This window comes from Camellia sinensis, chromosome 3, assembly GCF_055761805.1.
Source record: "Camellia sinensis isolate YWXY chromosome 3, ASM5576180v1, whole genome shotgun sequence".
Taxonomy (NCBI): Eukaryota; Viridiplantae; Streptophyta; class Magnoliopsida; order Ericales; family Theaceae; genus Camellia; species Camellia sinensis.
In genome coordinates, this window is record NC_138963.1 from 33,741,840 (window position 1) to 33,766,338 (window position 24,499).

General features: G+C 40.0%; 2 protein-coding genes across 2 annotated transcripts; both read left to right on the forward strand.

Annotated features, from left to right (window-relative positions):
- Positions 1–60: 60 nt before the first annotated feature.
- Positions 61–2,884, forward strand: LOC145822446 (uncharacterized). The gene is made up of 5 exons (XM_082919488.1): positions 61–181; positions 262–659; positions 850–1,003; positions 1,084–1,691; positions 1,789–2,884. The coding sequence occupies exons 1-5, from the start codon at positions 97–99 to the stop codon at positions 2,647–2,649; spliced, it is 2,106 nt and encodes a 701-aa protein (XP_082775614.1). The 5' UTR covers positions 61–96; the 3' UTR covers positions 2,650–2,884.
- Positions 2,885–3,080: 196 nt separating this feature from the next.
- Positions 3,081–12,676, forward strand: LOC145788915 (aspartic proteinase 36-like). The gene is made up of 8 exons (XM_082917933.1): positions 3,081–3,207; positions 3,280–3,402; positions 5,258–5,482; positions 8,456–8,618; positions 8,730–8,803; positions 10,963–11,053; positions 12,118–12,193; positions 12,648–12,676. The coding sequence occupies exons 1-8, from the start codon at positions 3,152–3,154 to the stop codon at positions 12,674–12,676; spliced, it is 837 nt and encodes a 278-aa protein (XP_082774059.1). The 5' UTR covers positions 3,081–3,151.
- Positions 12,677–24,499: the final 11,823 nt, after the last annotated feature.

A 24,499-nucleotide genomic window follows, 5' to 3' on the forward strand; every position in this document is an offset into this window, starting at 1 on the left:
TAGACACAAGATTGTGCAAGGAAATGAAATTTTAACTCTAGGATATGAATTAACTGACTCAAATTAATTTGATCAATACAGGATGCTAAAAAGAACATGGTGTCAGTAGGACAAAGAAAAAAGATTTCCTTAGGTGCGGACCATGTCAAAATGGGAAATAAAGTTGCAACCCTTGGATCTGGTAAGAACCATCACATAATTTAAAAGGTCCTTTCTTCCAATTCTAATGGAATTTACATCAAAATGCATTGACTGTTACAGGGAAAGATTTAGTATCCAAGAAATCTGGATTGGGGAACTCATGTTGTTCGACAAGCTCTACAACATCCCTTGAATCATCTTCTTCAGTTTCTGTCACTACCAGTAATGATTCATCAGCTTCTTGTTCTCCATCTGGTAGTGCTTCGTCGTTGAAATCTTCCTCAAACTTGAGAAGAAAAGCAGATTGCAAGAAAAGTAGACTTGCTGCCTCTAGTTCAACCTCCAAGACTCCTCTAAAGTGCTTACAAGGAGACAAAATTGTGGTGGAAAATCCTGGTTTGTCCACCCCTTCATTGTCCATGTCAAACCATTCTTCTAATGATCCTGCAAAATCGACCAGAAATTTCAAACCTTCAGGTCTCCGAATGCCATCACCAAAGATTGGGTTCTTTGATGAGGTAGTTTTATTTTCTTCCAATTTGTTTAGTTCTATGTTATGAGTATTATTATTTATTACTTACAAGTTACAATTTTGTCCAGCATTTGGTAGTCTAACTTGTTGGATATGTAGACACAAGATTGTGTAAGGAAATGAAACTTAACTCTAGGATATGAATTAACTAACTCAAATTAATTTGATCAATACAGGATGCTGAAAAGAATGGTGAAGCTAATTCTTTTCCTCGTAAGTCACCCAAGATATTAAGCAGGATGAACACGGTGTCAGCAGGACAAAGAAAAAAGATTTCCTTAGGTGCGGACCATGTCAAAATGGGAAATAAAGTTGCAACCCTTGGATCTGGTAAGAACCTTCATATAATTTAAAAGTTCCTTTCTTCCACTTCTAATGGAATTTACGTCAAAATGCATTGACTGTTACAGGGAAAGATTTTATATTATCCAAGAAATCTGGATTGGGAAACTCATGTTCCACTAGCTCTACAACATCCCTTGAATCATCTTCTTCAGTTTCTGTCACTACCAGTAGTGCTTCGTCGTTGAAATCTTCCTCAAACTCGAGAAGAAAAGCAGATTCCAGGAAAAGTAGTCTTGCTGCCTCTGGTTCAACCTCCAAGACTCCTCTCAGGTGCTCACTAGGAGACAAAATTGTGTTGGAAAATCCTGGTTTGTCAACCCCTTCATTGTCCATGTCAAACCATTCTTCTTTTGAATCACCTGCTAGCTCCATTGATGGATGGTCCTCAGAATCATCATCAACTGCCAACCAAAGCTCCAACTGTTTAGAGGTCAGTTTTCATGCCAGTACTTCCAGAGGAGCTTGTTTAGGAAATGATGCCACCCAAGCATTAAATTTTCAGAGTTTCCCACATGATGAATGTTTCGATGATCAAGAAAGTCATCAAACAAGGTTTCCAGATCCATGTCTTGAAGTAGTTAGGGGAACTGCTAATGATCTTGCAAAATTGACCAGAAATTTCAAACCTTCGGGTCTCCGAATGCCATCACCAAGGATTGGGTTCTTTGATGAGGTAGTTTTATTTTCTTCCAATTTGTTTAGTTCTATGTTATGAGTATTACCTTGTGAAGTCAGTATTTCAATCAATTAAAGCTTATCTGCTTTGGCAGGACAAAGCTACGCTGTCGACGGTAGGTAGAGATTTCCTGTTTCATTTTGGAGCGCAGAGTGCTTTGCCTAATATCAGTGGGGTGACAAACAGAAAAAGGCCGGATAAACTTCAAACTACTAGAATTTTACTAGAGAATGGGGATACAAAACTTGGTTCTGTGCAAAATGGAGTGATGAATCCTTCTTTGAATGCCATTCGCAGATATGCAGCACAGGATCAAGAGCTAGATAAAAATTCCCCAAAAATGTCCAGCACGTCTGCAACCTTGAGAAATTTACCAGGGAAAACTTCAAAGGGTCAGACTGATTCATCTCCTCAATTGTGCAGAGAAAATTGCTCAAGATCTAGTAAAGTTATTGATGGGGGACATAATTCAAAAAAACTAGGCCTGCATTCTAGTTTGAAGGCAGAAAGGAAAAGAACAGAACGGATATTGAAAAATGAAATGGGTGGAGAGAGCAAGAGGCCAATGACGAAAGAACATGAAAGGGCCAGCAGGCGCCCTCTTGAGAATAACCCTCATTCACTTCATGACAACGAAAAAGAAAACACACCTAGTTTTGGAGATCATGTTAATGATTTAAATAGATGTTTGGAGGTCATTGATCTCAACAGGGGCGTGGTGATAGAGCTCAAAGGGAAGAGGGGTTGCTCTCATTCCCACCTTGGTGACAATTTCGCTGAAAATGACAGAGCCCCCATATATTCATCATCCTTCTCTAAGGAGTACCTTTTTCCCCGCCAGCAGGTTTCACCAAATATGCTGTCAAAGACTGGACCACTCTCTCTTTCGACGACAGTTGAGTTCATGCCCAGCACAAGAACTCCATTGGCGGACAAAAATTCTGCTCCCATGTAGCAGCAGATTAATTCAGGTTTATAACAGAATCAGAATCAACAGTAGACAAGGCAGTGGAAAAGGTGTCAAAACACTCCATTACATGGCATTGGAGATCAGATTTTTTTTTTATTATTATCTGAACCTAGGATTAACATTTCAAGGCATGGGTCTCTGTTCTATATTTCTCTCACCTGAGTTTATTTATCTTTAAGTTGGTTCTTCTGTGAACACTTCCCATATATTAGCAAATTGTCCGATCAACCTTGTCATTTAGTGTTTTTTGATTGTGCAAGAGTTTAATTGGATTGGAGTTCATAGTACTTGTATAGGAAAAATTGTTTCTGAATAAACACATACTATTTGTCAGATCAGATATAATAAATGTGTTGGATTTCTCATCTTTTTGAGATTTGAATGCTAGCGTATGCTTAGCACATATTAACGTGGAGAAAACAAGTAAGGTAATATAGAACATCATTAAATCCATTGACATTCCAGGCACTGAAGTTAGCCACTGAAAATGCAGCAGTCACTGAAGTTAGCCACTGAAAATGCAGCAGTCACTGATCCTGTTCTGTAAGGATAAATCACTAGTGCAACTCTCTCTCTCTCTCTCTCTCTCATTAATATGCTGTGAATAATCTGCAGGAAATTTGAGAGGGAATTTAATTCTGAGCTTGAGAGTCTCGGGCCAATTTTGAGCAGCAGTTCTCAAGCCGAGCCATATTTAACTCATCTTGCTCAGTGGATTCTCAGTGTTGGAAGGGACCAGTAAGTTAGTTCTGACACTTTGCTCCGTCGTTTTTTGGGTGTAGACAATATTATTTAAGATGCCTTGCTTGCATTTGACTGTATGTATAGGATAGAGAAAGTTTTGTCCCTTGTTTGATTCTTGAGATTATGGTGATGAGATGTGACTCGATACTTGGCTGCTGATGCATACCAGCCAGGCCGGCCTTGCTAATTTTGGTTTTTCTGACTTTTAGACATGTACTATGTATTTCATTGAGACTAGGCTTCTAGTTCTTCTCTTGATTTTTTTTTTTATTTTTACAGCGAGCACCAACTATTTCATTTCTACCATAAATCTCTCTCCCATTCTCTCATAAAAAAAAAAGGAATCAAAATTTGATAAACAGTAAATCAAATCTCTCCCGTTCTCTCTCGTAAAAAAAAGAATTAAAATTTGATAAACAATAAATCAAACAATAATAAAGGTTGAGAGAAAACCATAAAAAAGATATGCATGTAGTGTGATGATATCAGAGTATTATCAAAGGTCTATGGGTGGGACTGGGTTGATTGTGGACTGTACCTCCTCTTTCACAGGCTCTTACAAAAGAAGCCCTTTGATGCACCAAGTTAGTAGGCGGTTTAGACAAAAGGAGAAGATAATAGAGATTAGGGTTAAATTAAAGTTACGTTTTGCATGTGGCCAACTTTTATATAACACATTCTTTTAGATCTCTCTCTCTCTCTCTCGCTCTCTAGTGATTGGAGGAATAATTTGAAAGGGGAAGCGGAGGTAGAAGTGATTTGAGGAACGGGCGGTGGATTTTTCATATGAACTCCCCATTTTGCAGGGGGTGGAGGGGAGTCTGGGGTTTGAAATGGGGCTGGAAATAGGGTAGGATCAAGCTTCGAGGTTCTGAGGTGTCATTTGAAATTGATGATAGAGGCCTTTTTATTCTCCAGAAGGTAGAGAAAAACATTGGTTGTAGTTATTGGTGGTTGCTCGAGCTATGAATAGTTTAGTGAAGTAGTTAAGAAGGTGAGAAAGTTGTCTGATAATAGTGATAAAAGGGTGGATGAGAAGATCAATAACTGCACTAGTCTTGAGAAAATTGAATTGAAGAAATCGACTAATTTGGGGAGGGAGGAGATTCATGAAGCTATTAAGGTAAAAAAAAGAAAGAAAAAAGAAGAAGAAAACTTATCTTCTAGCAAGGAAAAGGAACTAAAAAGGCTTCAATGTAGGGTTAATTATGAAGGGAAGTGAAGAAAGAGAGTGAGGTTTGGTGGGGTAGTGTAGTGTGGAGAATAAGGTTGAGCATTCCCATCTTGGAGGAGAGATTTTAGATATGAAGAAAAATTTTAGAGCCTTATTTCACTCCACAGTGAACCCCTGACCCCTGGTCCATTCTACTTACAACTATATATGGCACATTCTTTAATAATTTGTGATTTGTGTTGTCATTGATGAGTCATTGTAACCAAGATACATAATAATAATAATATAAAAAGAGTTATGTGGGTTATTTTGGGTGAGCAGTGTCATATGTCCTTTTGATGTTATAGAAGTTCCTTTGTTTATTCATTCTACCCAATAAATTTAATACTGTACATGTTTGGCTCATTCATTTAGAGTGCCCACACCTGAGGCAGCATCAATGATCTTGATAGATAAGTTAAACCCTTTGTAACAACTTAAGCTTTTAGATGAAATGGTCATTAACAAGTCAGATTTACTAGTGAAATCTATATTATCTCTGACATGTTCTCTCAAGTTTCGAATGTGTGTGCCTTGCTTAGGTCTGATTGGTGTTGAAAACTTGATAATTATTTAGCACAGTTTATGTACAATGTTTCTTTTATTCCTTATATAAATATTTCTAATCTAAGACAGGTGTGGAGCTAAACAATCCAGTCAGCTAGGTTCATCTTCTCAAGCACTTGATGGCATCCTTGGTTTTGGACAAGCAAATTCTTCCATGATATCACAGCTTGCATCGGTTGGAAAGGTTAAAACAATGTTTGCACATTGCTTGGATGGTACTAATGGAGGTGGAATCTTTGCTATTGGACAACTGGTGGAGCCAAAACTAAACTCAACTCCGTTGGTCCCAAACCAGTATATGATTTTACATCATGTTTTCTAATTTGCAGTGAAACTATGAGATATTTTAATTTTGGGATGAGTTTTGTCTTCATTACAAAATTGGTATATGAAGTACTTTCTGCATCCTTTTGATGGAATGGAAGTGGTCATTTAGCTTGGATTTTAGTACCTGACTCAAGTTCACCAAGTTGACGCTTTAAATTGTCTATTTCCCCTCATGTGGAGTAATATTAAAAGACATTTATAATATTCAATAACACTGTAAAATAACCAAAATACCATCATACCAGCCATCACAAAGACCGTTGGTTTCCCTCTCTACCTCTGAACTCTCTTTCTGTGTTACTTTAATTACCTCACCATGATTAGAGATTATTGGTTGATGGCAACCGAAAGCAAATGACTCCGTTTTCAACTATTGTGTCTCTCTTTCCTATCAACCCAATTAAATTTATCACACGACCATATGAACCACCATGGCATGACTACCACCTTTACATCAGCTTCATCAAGACACATCAACTCTGTCAGGGTCCACCAATTTGAAGCTACAATTGCTAGATATAATTAAATCAATGAGCTTTAGTTTGGACCACTAAGCTCCAATTTCTTGACTTCAAGTCTGAACCTTCTGCTCCCACTCTCTCCAAGCGATTAACAATCTAGACCTATCTTAGACTCAACATTGATATGGTTTGTAAGATTAATTTAACATGTCGGGGCTTTGTTTTTTAAACGAATGGCTTTGTGCTTATGTTGAGAGAAAAATTAAAAAGATAGAAGATTGAATCAATGGCGATGCATAATTTCTGCCATGCTTAACCGGAAATCAACCACCATCTCCACCAACAACACTGACACCTCCCACTTCTCCCTTGACCACCATAGGTTCCCCTTTCTATGTTTTTGCTTTTTTGTTTTTTGAGAAAAACTTTTCGTATTGTACATAATTTTTTTTCCCCTTAGATTTTCCATACTATTCGATACATCAGTAATCACTTATTGAATTTTGTCAAATTACGCCCTATGTCCTAACCACCTGGGGTCGGCTACATGATTTTTTTGGCCATTCCACTTTGTCAAGGACTATATGCTAACTTTCTCAGGCAATGAGTGAGAAAAAAAGTTATCCCACAACTACTTAGGAAAAGAAGTGAGTATTTAAATCTTGGGTAATAATTGTTAAATTTACTTCAAGGAATAAAATAACATGCAAGGAACACCCTTAGTCAAGAATTAAGTTTCTATTTGCATTAGCAATTAGATTATGAAGAAATGATCCGCCACTGTATCTATTTTCTTTCATCTATTAGTAATTATTATTATTATTTTTTCAATTTTAGAAGAAAGAGATATTAATATAGCATATGGGAAAAAGTTATTTCCTAGAGTGAAAGTTAAGGTGTCGTTTGGTAACACTTACGTTTTCAGTTTTTTGTTTATATTTATAAAAATTTTAAAAATTCAAATAAAAACTTGTTTGGTAAAATTTTTGATTTATAAATCAGTGGTCTCAGTTTATAAATTTGACTAAAAAATAAAAACACAAAAAATGTGTTTCCATTTTGAGTTTTCAGTTTTTTTTTTACCACCCAACACTAGCCACCACCCGCCACCATTTTCCGCCACCACCACCTACCACCCACCCCCCACCACCACTCACCTACCCCCACCACCAACTACCCGCTACCGCCACCAGCCACCATTAGCCCCCAGCCACCACCAGCTACCTACCACCACCATCACCCACCACCCATCACCCACCACCTACCTGCCATCCACCTGCTACCACCCACCACCCACCACCCACCACCCGCCACCCGCCACTACCATCCACCGCCCGCCACCACCACCACCCGCCATCTACATGCCACCACCACCCGCAACCTGCTTGCCACCACCACTCACCAGCCACCTGCCACCACCATCTACTATCTGCTACCACCAGCCACCCACCACCACCAGCCACCTGCCACCCACCCGCCACCACCACCCACCACCCACCACCACCACCACCACCATCACCCATCACCCACCCGCCACCACCACCCACCACCACCACCACCACCTGCCACCACCATCACGACCACCCACCACCCGCCACTGTCACCCACCCACCCATCATCACCACCCACCACCACCACCACCCACCATCCACCCGCCACCACCTACCACCACCCGCCATCCGCCACCCACCTGCCACCACCACCCACCATCCGCCGCCACCAACCATTCGGTACCACCCACCACCCATTCAGTACCACCCACCACCCGCCACTGTCACCCACCCACCCACCCGCCACCACCACCCGACATCCGCCATCCACTTGCCACCACCACCTGCCACCACCACCACCACCTAATCGCTACCACTCGTCACCGTCACCCACCACTCGCCACCGTCACCCACCCACCCGCCACCGCCACCACCTACCACCACCAGCTACCCACCGCCCACCGTCACCACTTTCCACCACCGTCTTCTGCCGCCACTTGCCACCACTTGCCATTTCTCATTCTTTTTTATATTTTTAAGATTTTTTAAATATTTTGTCAATTACCAAACGCGTTTGTAGTTTATGTTTTTCTAAAAATAAACAAAAACCAGTTTATAAAATTTTTATAAATATAAACTGAAAACGTAAATGTTACCAAACACAATTGTTTAACTGGTTTCTAAATGACCCCACTTGAAAACAAAAAATAAAAATAAAAATCTGGCTCTGTGACTGGCTACTGCTTTTAATAAAGTGATTATTAAACATAAGTGTGCAAGTTATGAATATGATTATTAATCACTCTCAAGTGATTTCTGTGTTGCAACTTTCCTTTTGACGTCTGGTAATTTTAAATCTATTTTTAATGGACTCGCTAGTTGCTACTGCATAACATTCTTTTATTATTCTTGTCTGTTTATAGTTCCTCAATCAGGTTTGATCTCGGCTCAAGAATCTTGTCTAAATTACAGTTCTATTATTATCGTAGGGCACATTACAATGTTGTTTTGAAGGCAATTGAGGTGGGTCATGATGTTCTACAACTTCCCACAGATGTATTGGATAGTCAGTCTGGGAAAGCGGTGGTAATTGATAGTGGTACAACCTTGGCATATCTTGCAGATGACATGTTTAACCCACTAATGGAAAAGGTATGCCAAATCTTTTAAAGCATATTGACCTTGGACTCTTCCTATCAAAGACTGATTTGCTCTCTCTTCTTCTTCTTCTCCTTCATCATTTTTTTTTTTCTGTGTAATTAGATTATGGCCACACAACCCGATTTGAAATTGCATACCGTAGAGCAGCAGTTCACTTGCTTTCGGTTCAATGGAAAGTACGGACCCTATATGGGATTTTTTTTTTTCTTCTTTTCTATAGTGAAATGTTTGCAGATTATTTATATTATGGAACTTACTTGCTTCAAGAATTTCACTTATCGTTTTACATTCACATGGTGATAAGGCATAGTTGTTATATGCATGTATATATCTGGTGAGTTTTTATAATAAAAAAAAAAGGGCACCAAGGGGGTGCTACCTGTGTATAAAAAGCATCAAGGGGAATATCACCCCTTATACATTATAAGCAAATGAGAAATGAGTTATTTGGTGTGTCATTGCTAGAAAACTAGTTTCTCAAAAGCTTGAGTTGTTATTGACTTGGCCCAATAATATATGCCAAGTTCTCACACGCCACCTCCATGTGTGCCCCCTTTGCATGTGGATAGGAGAGGCAAATAAATAGAATGGGGTGTAAACACAGACAGGATAAAGTCCACATGTAGAAAAGGTAACATTAGATGCGATGTTTTGGACAGATAGTCTCACATGCTTCAAAGAGTATGGAGGTAGAAAATAATCAAGCATTTAGATGTGTTGTTTTTCAATTCTTAGGCAATATAGATGCATTTTTGCTGGTGCTTCAACTCAGGTGGGTCTAATTGTGTTGGAACCACAGAACTAATTCCTGTGCCCCATCATCACTGACCTTTTATAATTCTTATGCAAAGGTCATCCTGTCCAACTTTCATTCATTCAGATGCAATGATTTTTCCACATCCTGGCCAATCTGACTCAACTTCTTTCATTATAAATCGTGAACAATGAATTGGCCATCAAAGCTAGTTGTCATAAGTCACACCTTTTTGCATTGAAACATTTAAATTTTTGGCTACAGTATTGAAAAATCTAACAATGCAAACTCATTATAAATTGAAGATCTGCTTCAACTATATAGCATCAGGCCCATAAGTCAGTATAGTTTTTATTCATTACAATCCAAAGGTTGTTGAGTTTGTGTTAGTTACATCAATGCTAGATTTGTGGCTCAATCTATATTCTTGAATAAAATTTTGATCACAAGGTTTGTTTGAAAGCAATTTAGTTTAGTTTTTTTTTTTTGATCGGCAAAAAAAGAAAACTTTATTGATGGCGATGAAAGGTACAAGATGTACACACCAAAACATCAAAACATCAATAAAGAAAGGAGGGTACACAAAGCATCACAATGGGTTGGATCATCCCAACTATGTTGGCACCAAAAAAACCCATCCAATCATCTGCTAAGCACCCCCAACAGAGAGCAACACCCAAGAAAGACAACCCAAATCTGGGGGGAACAGAGCAACACAGAAAACAACAGGCTGTAGCAGCAGAACAGGACTGCACATACCTCAACCAGCAAAGCAATACCTCCGTAGCAGAACATAAGATCCGCACAGATAACATAACAGCACAGATAACATAACAACCCAGATCATACACTAAGCTCAAAAAGCATACCATACACAGGCTCAACTAGTAGACCTCAGTAACAGATCAAACACTAACAGCACAACCCAGATCAGACACTAACCTCAGCAACTCGACCACACACAAGCTTAGCCATCAGACCTGATTCTAATACACATTCAACCACCATACCTGAGGCAAAATTTGACCTGCTGCAGATTATACACCAGATCATTCACAGAAGCTTCCACATGTAATGGCGAGGCCTTGACCCACATAAATTAGTTGTTGATTCAAACTAATTCGAGCACCAACAATAAAGTGAGAGAACAGAACAGCAGCAGTATCAAGAGCCCAGTGAGCAGTAAGACCTGTGCAGACATGAACTACAGCATAACAACAGCACTACATCATGAACTCTGCTGCCATGAACTCTAAGCATAGCATCTGTTTCAAGTCCCAAAAGTGAGACACTCCATTTATAGACTGATGCAACAGTAAAAAGCTCATATGGGTAATTAGAGTATTCGCAGCAGGGTAAAAACTATACAACCGTCAGAATAATAACAGCAACAAAGGCCCTGTTGCCATGAACACATCAGAATAATAACAGCAACAATAACCAATGGATGGTGTCAAACAAACCACCATACTTAATTCAGATCATTCAACCTCCATTCAAATAATAACAGCAATTTAGTTTAGTTGGTGCATGCTAATATAACGATGCTTCATTATGTTTTCTTTTCTTACATTCTTGCAGTGTGGACAATGGATTTCCAGCTGTCAATTTTCGTTTTGAGAATTCACTTTCTCTGACAATTGTTCCTAGTGAATATCTGTTCCAAATTCGTGTAAGGAATCTGGGATTCAGATCTTGATGAAACTTGTCATCCATTAACATGGTTGTTTCTTTGAACTAATTAAATTTGTAGTAGTGTGCATTATTTGTGATTACTTTTAAAATCATCCACTATTTGAATACTTGCGTGAATATTTGATGAGGTAATGCTTATCACAAAGGTAAGTTTCTATTTATGTCGTCTATTTATATCCTTAAGTTATATGAAGAAATTTCTTCTATAGCTCTGTCTCTAATATGGTGGGGCGCTTTGAGAAGCGTGGCATAATCTCATTAACATTATTTAGAAGTTTTTTTTATTGAAATTTGTTAGTCATAATTGCATCCTCAAAGAGGTTAGGACTGTTAAAGTTTATGTGCTGGTATATTTTTTTTCTGTGAATACTGTATATCAATAGGACTCATGAATGTTTAACAAAATATTTATGTTGTCTTTGTTTATTGTCCATTCTTAAGTTTGTTATATGAAATTTGAGTTGGAGTTTTGAATTGGGTTCTGATTTTAGTGCTGTTCGGAATAGCATTGTGTAGTTGGCACATACAATTGAAAGCAAGATGGCAGTTGAAGAGTAAAAGAAAGTCTTAATCATCAAATATAAAATTTATTGTTCTCGTACTCAGCTGTTCAAGTCTTGATATTACATTAGAAATGCAACTTTTGGAATTTGTTAAGACTTGAAAGAACAATTAGTTAGGCTTTTCATTTTATTTGCTTTAGATCCTTAGCACTATTTGATCTTTTTTTATATGAAAAAAAAAAAAAGTTTGTTTACCTCTTCACATGCAAGGTGAGGTCGCATTTGAGGAGTGTTAGCATGATATACATTGTTGGGCTCATTTCCTAACAATTTAAGTTTTTGGACAACTGGTCATTTAACAATGCAACAAAGCCATACGTTTACTTTTGAGTAGTATTTTAATTCAAGTTAAAACAATGGTCTTCGGAAGCGAGAGGAGGTTTTGTTACATGGAACTCTCCGAAGGTCTTTTTACTTCATATTAATAATAAAGAAAGAGTATTTTTTCTTCAAATCTTTCTTATCATCATTTTTGCAGGATAACGTGTTGTGTGTTGGTTGGCAAAACGGTGGGATGCAATCGAAGGATGGAAATGGACTTACTCTTTTGGGAGGTATCATTCAAAATTTACTTGTTGGATTATAATTTATTTTTATTACATACAATGAGCTTTTTAAAAAATTGAATTATTTCACTTTTTGGTCATTTTGGGTTGTGGCATGAGCCAGTCCTTCCGAGTTTTTTTAAATTAATTTAAGTCTCATTTCTACATCTTCAAGCTACCCCATGCTCACTGCTTACCAATTGATGTTTAATCGTAACCCTAAAACTCTATTGTTGCAATGATTTGAGCAGGGTTTTTTACTCTATAAATGATGAAGTTTCTCTTGTTGAAATACCTAAAATGCTCAAAACATTTCATAAATTATGAAAATTTCTATATGAACACGTCAATAATTACTAATTATTAATTGTAATCAATTTAACATTGCCTTCTCCTTGATATTTGGGATTTTGTGTGAGATTATTGTGGTTATTGTTTCATTTACTTTTATATTTGGTCATAGGTTTCATTGGTATAGGTCCTGTTCTATAATTTTCGACTTGTTTTCCACCCTCATTTTTTTGGCCTTCCCTCTTGTCTTGGAACTTGCAAGTTGAATCATACTCATATTCAATGATTTCCATGGCCCACCGAGCATGAACACTTCTATGAACTTGGAATGGCAATGGGGGGGCATTGGGGCGGATATTAATTCCCTATCCCCATCCCCATTCCCCTTTTATAATTTTTCCCCATTCCCCATCCCCCATCTCCCATGCGGACTACCCTCTCCATCCCCTACCAGTTTTGGGTTTTCCCAAACTCAACTTGACCCGTTTTTCACTTTTTTTAAAATATATATATATATATATATATATATATTCTAATTATTATTATTATTTTTCTAAAAAATTATTTTAAAAAGAAACTTGTTTACAAATTTTTAGAATTGGTGGTAGAAGTGGTGTCAAAACATATAGAGAAATGGGTGGGTACCCATCTCCAATGGAGATTTAAATCATGTCACTGACCCGACCCGATGGATAAAAAACGGGGAAAACCCATGTATTTCAGATTGGGTCTACATGGGTAACCACTAGGTAGGGTCTCCATTGCCATTCCTACTATGAAGCTATTGTGTCCGCATGCATCAAACACCCACACTCAAACAAGGCCTAACCATGTCAAGCACTCGTCTAAACGTATCATATTATTCTTTTAATCTTTTTAGAATTGGACACGTTTCAGACACTTGGGGAACTCAAGCATCCGTCCATCACTTAAATCCACATGAAACACATTGCTAAGTTTGAAAAAATAACTTGAGAGTCAATTATTAGAATTACAATAATGTGGATTTATACCTACTAATCTTTTATCCTTCAAGCTTTTTAAATTTAGGAATTTGAAAGTCTAAAATTCCAATTTGTTTGGGAATAGATTATTTCAAAGTAGATATTAGGAAATATTAAGAGTGTGTTTGGTGTGGAGTTAATCTTGACTTCACACACATATTTGAGTTTGGTGTTTGGTTACAACTTTCAAAAAAAAAAAATTCCACATCACTTTTGAAAAATTTATTCAGGCAGGATTTGAAAACTTGAAAACTTGTTTCATGCCGCCCAGGCCACGCTGATGCCACGCTGATGCCATGCTGCCCAGGCTGCGAGCAGGGCGCGCGCGTGTTGGGCTGCCACGCCACTTGCATGACAAGCTGCTAGGCCGCAGCCTGGATGTGTGCACGCCAAGTCTGCATGCCGGCCAAGCCGCGGCCAGGCAGTGCGCGGGCCATGCCGAGCCGCCGGCAAAGGTGGCCGTGCCACCGACACCACCACAGGTTGCCACTCGACACATCCCATGCTTTCCATAAGCCAAGCAACGACATATGCCAAGGGCGCACCGTGGCCTGGGCGTGGCCTGTGGCCTGGCCTTGCTAGCTAACCTTGAGGGAGATGTCCTCCTCTTGTAGTAGCTTGTTAAGCTTTTTTCCATCTGGCAGGTGAAAATATCACTTATGCTCGACGAGTCATAATAGGGTTTTTTTAAAAAGTAGAGTTTTTTTCCATGAATTTTCAGTCATAACTTGAAGAAAATAAATAAAGACACCCTAAAAAAAATTTTAAAAATTTTTTTTGGCCACCGGAATATTTTATTTTAATTTATTTCTATTTTAAAATTAAAAAAATGATTAAAAATAGTGAAAATTTTGTAGAAATGATTCCAATAATTAAACAATGAGGCACTAGTAATTATAGTAATTTTTAAATTATTTTTTTTTTCATTTTTATTTATTTTATTTTAAATTTTATAAACAAATAAATATATAAAAAAATTCAAAAAATTCAAGAAAAATAGAAAAAAAATATGAAATGATATTTAAAATTAATACTTGTGCACTATTAATTATATGCCATGGTTTTGGTAAAAATATAAAAGAATCATGTTCAAAACAAACGATAAAAATGTACGGAATACGACACATTGTCGGACAAAAGCGATAAAATACACAATAAGTGATGCAAAACAACCGATGTAACTTGACATGCAACAATTTGCATTTGGATAAGATGATGATGCCACGAAAAGTAATTGCGGCTCGATGAGTCGTGGCCTATGCTGTGGCGTGCTAGCCAAGGCTGCAGCCAAGGCTGCGGCTTGTGCTGCCGTCTGCTAGCCAAGGCTGCGGCCTGTGCTGCGACCTGCTGGCCAAGGCTGCTAGCTACTGCTGGCCTGCTCACAAGGTTGTGGCCTGCTAGTTGCTGCTAGCTATGCTGCTGGCCAAGTTTGCGGCCTGCTGACCAAGGCTGCGGCCTGTGCTGCCGGACAAGGCTACGACCTGTCCTGTGTAGACACCCCATTTTTGACCGCCCGCAAGGCTCGACCGCTTTGCCCAGTACACTTGATGATGAAAGTGGTGTTGTGCGTGGTTCGAGGTCTCAACGAATGGGCCATGTTTAAGCTCCGAAACAATCCCAAACCTCCCATATTCCCACTATTTATACCCCAGATATCCATTTTACACATTGTACCACCCTGTGCTGAGTCTGAAGCAAAAAAATAGGGGACCACATTGAGGCCCGGCCGTGCCTCATTGAGAGCCGGCCGTGGCTATTGATGGCCGGCTGTGCCTTAGTAGCGAGAAACACTGTTCTGGGCGGGAGCCCGCCAACTGTCTATTTTTGAAGATATTTATGACCCCTCTTGTTCAAATTCTATAAAAACGAAGTTGTTATCTCTGTTTTGAGGGTTGAAGAATTTCTAAAAAGCCTATACACCTTCTTGAGAGCTCCTTCTTCTTTTTCAAACAACCTTTGAGCAAACTTACCACCTTGAACCTATATCTATACAACTTCACACCTTAGCCTAGGAACCTTGGTTGAGCCTTGAGCATCACAATTCAAGCTTGAGAGTGTGTTTGGACTTAGTTTGATTCACAAACAAAGATCTACCTTTGTCAAGAGGTATAAGCTTGCTATTTTCTCTCTTGCTTTCATTTCTATCATTTACTATCAAGTTCTTGTATGTTTGTGTTGTTTTGATTCTCTTCCAAGTGTAGCTTGGGTTTGGAGAGCTACCAAAAGGGTAGAGAGAGTTAACACTCTTTCTTACACCTTCACCTGTAGCTCAAACCCTTACTTTTACACCATTTTCTTTGCTTTCTAAATTGTTTTTCAAAGTTTAAAAGAGGCTAAAAATCATGCTTTGAGATTTCAAAAAACTAGCCTTCTTTTCTCTCTTTGTTGTTTAGCTTTTTAAGCTCTTTTCATGCACTTTGAGCCACTGTTTTTCATTCATTAAGGGCTATTTTAGGATTGTCCTAGGTTGTTTAATTAGTTCATGCTTTGATTAGTTTGATCGTTGTCTCATAAGTTTGCATATATAGCTTGTTGAATATTGTTCTTGGCCTTTCTTTGTCTAATTTCCATGTTTAAGAACCTCATTTTAATAATCAGCTTACCATTCATTTCTTTCATTTGAGCGTTGTTTCAATTGGTTGACGGTTATTCAAAGCATGAACTAAAGATCTATGCTTAATGGCTTAATCTCTACGGAGGTTCATTGTCAACGGCGTAGTCTCTTTTTCATGTTAAGAATCACCTCCCGTTTGACATGTTTCTCACTTAGTGGACGTAACAATCATCTTGGACTTAATGGATTAAAGAATGGCAAAGACTAATGAATTTGGCTTAAAATGAACCAACCCATATAAACAAAATGAGTTATATTGCTTGGGCTCGGCCGGACGTTATGCCGAATCTATTGTGTCAAGGGTTGTCTTAAGTGTCTCTACCTCCCTCTTTGAGTTCACTCTATGGTAGGAGGGAAGGGTGGTTGTTGTTCATTGCATTTATTGAATTTTGTCCAAATTGTATCCGAAATAATCAAACAATCAACTTGCTCATTGATGGTTTTGGAAACGATTCCAACTTTCTCTCGAGGCTTTCCCATGATAGAGAAGTGGGAGAGGGACAAACAAAGTTCAAAATAACTCTGTCTGCACTGTTTTCACTTCAGAGCACAAAACCGGATTTTGCATAAAATTAAGACCTGGTCAGGCTTCATTGAGGGTCGGTCGACCATCAATGTTTGGTCAGCAGTATGTTTTGCAAAAAACAGAGGGCAGTGGCTAAAGGTGAAACAGAGCAGCTAGGCAGACAGAGCAGTTCTTGGACACTGTGCATGCAACCCTTGTGCATCCTTGCTTACATCAATGTTGTAGATTAATGCTCCGAATATTGTTGTAATTATTATTATTATTATTATTTTTATAATTAGTCTTGTTAATTATTAGTGTTGTAATTATTATTATTGTTTATTTGTAATTGTTATAGCTAGTTAGCTTAAATAACTAGTTTATTTCTCATTATTATCCTTGTTATAATAGAATAGTTAGCTAGTTAATTCTTTGCTTATTTATTCATTCGGATTTGTAATAATTAGTTCAATTCGAACTTTTGGACTTTGTTCATGAGCATTATTATCTTGCCTAAGTAAGGTCCATGCCTTGTTTTGTGTTTATGTGATTTGCTTAAGTGTTGTGTACATGCTTTGTTCCTTCCTTGGTGTCTCAAGCCTAAGTTATGTTAAGCCTAGATCATTCCATGCCGAGGTCATCTTCAGTCTAAAATTATCTCGGAACCACTTTGTTTGACCTCCACCTTCGCCTTGACATATTGGCCGAGATGTCATTATCTAGGCCGAGGTGTTCATCACCAAGGCCGAGATGTGTATTATCTAGGCCAAGATGTTACCTTTGCACCTAAGTGATCTTGTCCTGGAGTGGTATGACCTAGACCGAGGTGTGGCACATCTAGGCCAAGGTGTGGCACAGCTTAGTCAAGTGTTGTCCTTCCTAGCCGAGGTCATTGTCACCTTAGTTGCCGAAGCTTTGTCCTTAGCCGATGTCATCACTTGCCGGAGTGCCTTACCGAGTAGCTTGTTAGATACACTTTGTCATAGTCTTGTCTTGTCAATCTATCACCTTTTTGAGGAGAGCCAACCAGCCGTTGCCAAGTGTCCGAGATGAGTGTTAAGTCAGCCGGCAGAGGGAGAAAACCTATCATTTCTATATCTTTGTTTTTGAAGAGAAGAGAGAAGCTCTAGAAGAGGGAGAGGAGTTCTTGAGGGAGAGTAGATTTCCAAGCTTGATCCCTAGAGATCGAACCGTTAGATCCGTGTTTTAAGGTTAGATTCTTGATCTGCTCATGTTGTTCTTTATGTTCATGTTATTGCATTGCATGATTGAATATGATTTGTAAGCCATGCATTGCTTTAAAGTTTGGTTTTAGAAAGAGAAAATAGCATTCATGTGTTCTTCAAGAAAAGTCATGTTTTGATCCGAAGGTTCATGCCTAGATCCATGTTTTTGTGTTTGTTTTCACATGATTTTCAAGTATGGGTACCCAGGTCCATGTTTTCGAACTCATAGCATGAAATCCTAGATTTTGTAATAAAGAAGTTATGATTTTAGCATTCATGTTCTTCATGTTCATGTTCTTCCTGTTCTTCACGGGTGGAACCCCGATCTCCAGATCTCACATCCCTAAGTGTAGTCGCCGAGATCACTCTTACCTAGACCTCACACTTAGGCCAAGCATCGTATCTCACCTTGGCCTACCTTGCATGATCACTTACACCTTTAGTTTGTCTTGTGCGCACCTTGGCATGCAACCGCACACCGAAGCCTAGGTAACCACACCTCGGCCAGGAGGTGTGGGATCTCGGCAAAGACCTGGTTGGTACCCAGCATGTCTTCCTGACATGTAAAACAGTGTTTTGACTTCTAGCATGTTTTTCCGAGATCATTTGCATGTATGTAAGACTTGTTTTGAGAAGTACATTCAGTAGATTTTGCCATGTGTTTGTAAGACTTGGACCTTTGCTTTGATCCTGACGTCCCAAGAACTATGTGAGTGGTATTTTTAATAAAGCTATGATATAAGGTTTTGATAAAAGTATTTGTTAAGCATGAATGATATTCCTATTTTATATATCAAGTATAAGCTTTGTTTTGAATGACATTCTTGGAACCGTCCTTTCGTGTTAGGGGACGTTAAGCCTAAGTAACACCGTCCTTTCGTGTTAGGGGACGTTAAGCCTAGGTAACATAGTCCGTACGTGCTAGGGGACTATAAGCATTTGTAGCACAATCTTTGGAAGTCCGTACGTGCTAGGGGACTATAAGCATTTGTAGCACAATCTTTGAAAGTCCGTACGTGCCAGGGGACTTTAAGCATTTGTGGCACAAGTCCTTCCGTGCTAGGGGACTTTAAGCCTAAGTAGCACCATCCTTTCGTGCTAGGGGACGTTAATCCTAAGTAGCACCCTTGTTAAGATATCGGCCACCGACGGACTATGAACGGGTGTGCTCGATGCCGAGGTTATGCTTTTGTTTTGCCAGAATGTCATCACCCCATGTTTTAAGTTGACGTATGTTAAGTAAGTAAGTAAGTTTTGAAAGACCAAGGTTCGATTGATGTTTTATTTCAAGCCAAGCTAAGCTATGTTATGTATGGTTTTGATAAAGATATACTATGTATTGTTTTGAAAAGATCTCGGGTATCATTCATTTAACCCTTTTATTACTTATACCATTCACTGAGTATCCAAGCTCACCCTCCCTATGTATGTATGTAGGTAACAAGCAAGAAGTCGGCTACGCCGAGATGTGTGTTTTGTATGTATGTTATGTCGGCAGTGAGGATGTCGGCAATCCTGAAGATTATGCTTTTAGTTGTATTTCATGTATTTTGCTTATGTCGGCTTGTGAAGCCCTTTTGTTAAGATGTAATATGTACTTTACTTCATTTGTTCTAAGTTGTAAAGCTATGTAAAAATGTATGCAATTCCATTTGACTTATGCACTGCTCTTATGGACCACTTGTATTGTAAATTATTGCTTCCGCACATGTTAGCCCCATATATTTATACTCTGATTGTGTGTGAACTTTGTAAGTGGCCTTCGGTAATCTCGGATTACTGGCCATCACGGCACCATCCTACTAGGGGCGGTTTGGGGTCGTGACAGAATGGTATCAGAGCACAAGTTCCTTATAGTACGTTATTCACACACTTTGAGTCCTAAAGAGCTTAGGATGTCCCTTAAGAATGATCTTAGGATTGCATCATATTGCTTGCTACTTGATAAGGTGTGTATCATCTCGGCATGAGCATTTTGTTACATCGGCATGATCATGTTCACTTGCATACATGTTCATTTGTTCATTTTGTTCTAAGAGTCACATCCTACATACTCCTAGCATCATGAAAAGAGGTAGACCCCCAGTTGGCCGACATCAGTCCGAAGACAGGTTGGACAGACTAGAAAGGATTGTTGAAAGTTTGGCCAATGAGTTAAGGCAAGCAAGGCAGCAGAACACCGGTACCACCTCCACCCAGGCCGCACAGACAGATGGCCGACATGCAGATCCACCACCGCCAGTACCACAAGTGCCTTCGCAGCCAGCTTTGTATGGAGATGACACATCGACCCTGATCAGAGAATTCAAGAAGATGAAACCGCCGAAGTTCCATAAAGGTATAGAGCCGATGAAAGTAGAAGCGTGGGTTCTTGAAATGGAGAAGTTGTTCGAGGTTTTTCCTAGCACCGACGCCCAGAAGGTGTCACTGGCAGCATTTACATTGGGAGACGACGCTCGTAGATGGTGGATGATGATCCGAGAAGGTAATCCAGACTTGACTTGGGCCAGATTTTTGGAGCTGTTCTATGACAAGCATTTCCCACTCAGTGTCCGAGATCGTAAGACTACAGAATTTCAGATGTTGACATAGGGTAGCAAAACAGTGGCAGAGTATGATCGTGCTTTCACCGAGTTGGCAAGGTATGCACCTCACATGGTCGACAACGAATACAGAAAAGCTAGGAAGTTTGAGAGTGGACTTCAAGGGCCAGTACAAGATCAGGTTAATTTGCTCAACATGCCGACGTATGTTGGAGTATTAGATAAAGCCATCCTTGCAGAAACCAACCTGAACAGAAGTCAAAGTTCGGGGAAGAACCAGAAGAAGAGGCAGACCTATGACAATCGCGAAGAAGAGGCAGACTCGACTGATGCCGAGGAGGAGACAAAGATGGACAGTTCCAACAGCGCAAATCAGGAAGGTGGTACTTGGCTGACATGTGCAAGTTGCAGGAAGCGACCTTTTGGAGTTTGTCATCGGACAACTGGAGCATGTTTTGGATGCGGTGAGAGAGGTCATCATATTAAGGATTGTCCCAAGGTAAAAGCTAAGGATGATAAGAAGAAATGAGAACTTGACATTCGGAGTCATTTTGAGAACAAGTTAAGCGAAGTTTGGGGACCAAACCTTTTTAAGGGGGGAAGGATGCAACAACCCACATTTATGTCTTAGTCATGTTCATGAGCATTTGTATGATTATGACTCGTTAAGCTTGCATTTGTATGTTTGTGACTTGTTTTGCCTAAGTAAGGTCGATGCCTTGTTTTGTGTTTATGTGATTTGCCTAAGTGTTGTGTACATGCTTTGTTCCTTCCTTGGTGTCTCAAGCCTAAGTTATGTTAAGCCTAGATCATTCCAAGCCGAGGTCATCTTCAGTCTAGAATTATCTCGGAACCACTTTGTTTGACCTCCACCTTCGCCTTGACATATTGGCCGAGATGTCATTATCTAGGCCGAGGTGTTCATCACCAAGGCCAAGATGTGTATTATCTAGGCCGAGATGTTACCTTTGTACCTAAGTGATCTTGTCCTGGAGTGGTATGACCTAGACCGAGGTGTGGCACATCTAGGCCAAGGTGTGGCACAGCTTAGTCAAGTGTTGTCCTTCCTAGCCGAGGTCATTGTCACCTTAGTTGCCGAAGCTTTGTCCTTAGCCGATGTCATCACTTGCTGGAGTGCCTTACCGAGTAGCTTGTTAGATACACTTTGTCATAGTCTTGTCTTGTCAATCTATCACCTTTTTGAGGAGAGCCAACCAGCCGTTGCCACGTGTCCGAGCTGAGTGTTAAGTCAGCCGGCAGAGGGAGAAAACCTATCATTTCTATATCTTTGTTTTTGAAGAGGAGAGAGAAGCTCTAGAAGAAGGAGAGGAGTTCTTGAGGGAGAGTAAATTTCCAAGCTTGATCCCTAGAGATCGAACCGTTAGATCCGCGTTTTAAGGTTAGATTCTTGATCTGCTCATGTTGTTCTTTATATTCATGTTATTGCATTGCATGATTGAATATGATTTGTAAGCCATGCATTGCTTTGAAGTTCGGTTTTAGAAAGAGAAAATAGCATTCATGTGTTCTTCAAGAAAAGTCATGTTTTGATCCGAAGGTTCATGCCTAGATCCATGTTTTTGTGTTTGTTTTCACATGATTTTCAAGTATGGGTACCCAGGTCCATGTTTTCGAACTCATAGCATGAAATCCTAGATTTTGTAATAAAGAAGTTATGATTTTAGCATTCATGTTCTTCCTGTTCTTCACGGGTGGAACCCCGATCTCCAGACCTCAGTTCCCTAAGTGTAGTCGCTGAGATCACTCTTACCTAGACCTCACACTTAGGCCAAGCATCGTATCTCACCTTGGCCTACCTTGCATGATCACTTACACCTTTAGTTTGTCTTGTGCGCACCTCGGCATGCAACCGCACGCCGAAGCCTAGGTAACCACACCTCGGCCAGGAGGTGTGGGACCTCGGCAAAGACCTGGTTGGTACCCAGCATGTCTTCTTGACATGTAAAACAATGTTTTGACTTCCAGTATGTTTTCCCGAGTTCATTTTCTTGTATGTAAGACTTGTTTTGAGAAGTACATTCAGTAGATTTTGCCATGTGTTTGTAGGACTTGGATCTTTGCTTTGATCCCAACGTCCCATGAACTATGTGAGTGGTATTTTTAATAAAGCAATGATATAAGGTTTTGATAAAGCTTCGCCTTGTTTTGATAAAAGTATTTGTTAAGCATGAATGATATCCCTATTTTATGTATCAAGTATAAGCTTTGTTTTGGATGACATTCTTGGAACCATCCTTTCGTGTTAGGGGACGTTAAGCCTAAATAACACCGTCCTTTCGTGTTAGGGGACGTTAAGCCTAGGTAACATAGTCCGTACGTGCTAGGGGACTATAAGCATTTGTAGCACAATCTTTGGAAGTCCGTACGTGCTAGGGGACTATAAGCATTTGTAGCACAATCTTTGAAAGTCCGTACGTGCCAGGGGACTTTAAGAATTTGTGGCACTAGTCCATACGTGCCAGGGGACTTTAAGCATTTGTGGCACAAGTCCTTCCGTGCTAGGGGACTTTAAGCCTAAGTAGCACCGTCCTTTCGTGCTAGGGGACGTTAAGCCTAAGTGGCACCCTTGTTAAGATATCGGCCACCGACGGACTATGAACGGGTGTGCTCGATGCCGAGGTTATGCTTTTGTTTTGCCGGAATGTCATCACCCCATGTTTTAAGTTGACATATGTTAAGTAAGTAAGTAAGTTTTGAAAGAGCAAGGTTCGATTGATGTTTTATTTCAAGCCAAGCTAAGCTATGTTATGTATGGTTTTGATAAAGATATACTATGTATTGTTTTGAAAAGATCTCGGGTATCATTCATTTAACCCTTTTATTACTTATACCATTCACTGAGTATCCAAGCTCACCCTCCCTATGTATGTATGTAGGTAACAAGCAAGAAGTCGGCTACGCCGAGATATGTGTTTTGTATGTATGTTATGTCGGCAGTGAGGATGTCGGCAATCCTGAAGATTATGCTTTTAGTTGTATTTCATGTATTTTGTTTATGTCGGCTTGTAAAGCCCTTTTGTTAAGATGTAATATGTACTTTACTTCATTTGTACTAAGTTGTAAAGCTATGTAAAAATGTATGCAATTCCATTTGACTTATGCACTGCTCTTATGGACCACTTGTATTGTAAATTATTGCTTCCGCACATGTTAGCCCCATATATTTATACTCTGATTGTGTGTGAACTTTGTTAGTGGCCTTCGGTAATCTCGGATTACTGGCCATCACGGCACCATCTTACTGGGGGCGGTTTGGGGTCGTGACACCATTTTTTGCATTTGATTCAAACATCGATTTTCCAAAAGAATTGCCATATTTGGACTCTTTTTGTGTTTTCACTGTTTCACATTGCACTTGTGAAATCAGATTCAGAACTACGAGAGTCCAAATTGTAGGGCTAGTCGTATCCGAAAGGAGCACGAAGAGTCGAGCTACATCCTGCTGGCTAAGGCGGTAGCTTGTGATGCAGCCTGTTGGCCAAGGCTGCGGTCTGTGTTGCTGGCAAAGATTGCGGCCTATGCTGTGGCGTGCTTGCCAAGGCTACGGCATGTGCTGCTGGCCAAGGCTGTGGCCTATGCAGCAGCCTACTATCCAAGGCTGCTGGCTGCTGCTGCTAGTTGCTGCTGGCCTACTAGCAAGGTTGTGACCAACTGGCTGTTGCTGCCTAGGCTGCGGCCTGTGCTGCTAGCCAAGACTATAACTTGTGCTACTGACCAAGGCTGTAACCTGTGCTACGGCCTGTTGGCTAAGGCTATAACTTGTGCTACTGGCCAAGGCTGTGGCCTATGTTGCAGCCTGCTGGCTAAGGTGTGCGGCCTGTGCTGTTGGCCAAGGCTGCAACCTGCTAGCTAAGGTTGCAGCATGTGTTGCGGCATGTTGGCCAAGGCTGCTGGCTACTGCTGCTGGCCTGCTGGCAAGGCTGCAACATGCTGGTTGTTACTGCCAATGCCGTGGCCTATGTTGTTGGTCAAGGTTGCAACCTGTGTTGCTGGCCAAGGCAGCGACCTGTGCTACTCGCCAAAGTTATGGCCTGTGCTGCGGCCTGCTGGCCAAGGCTGCGGCATATTAGCCAAGGCTGGGGCCTGTGCTGCTAGCCAAGGCTGAGGCATG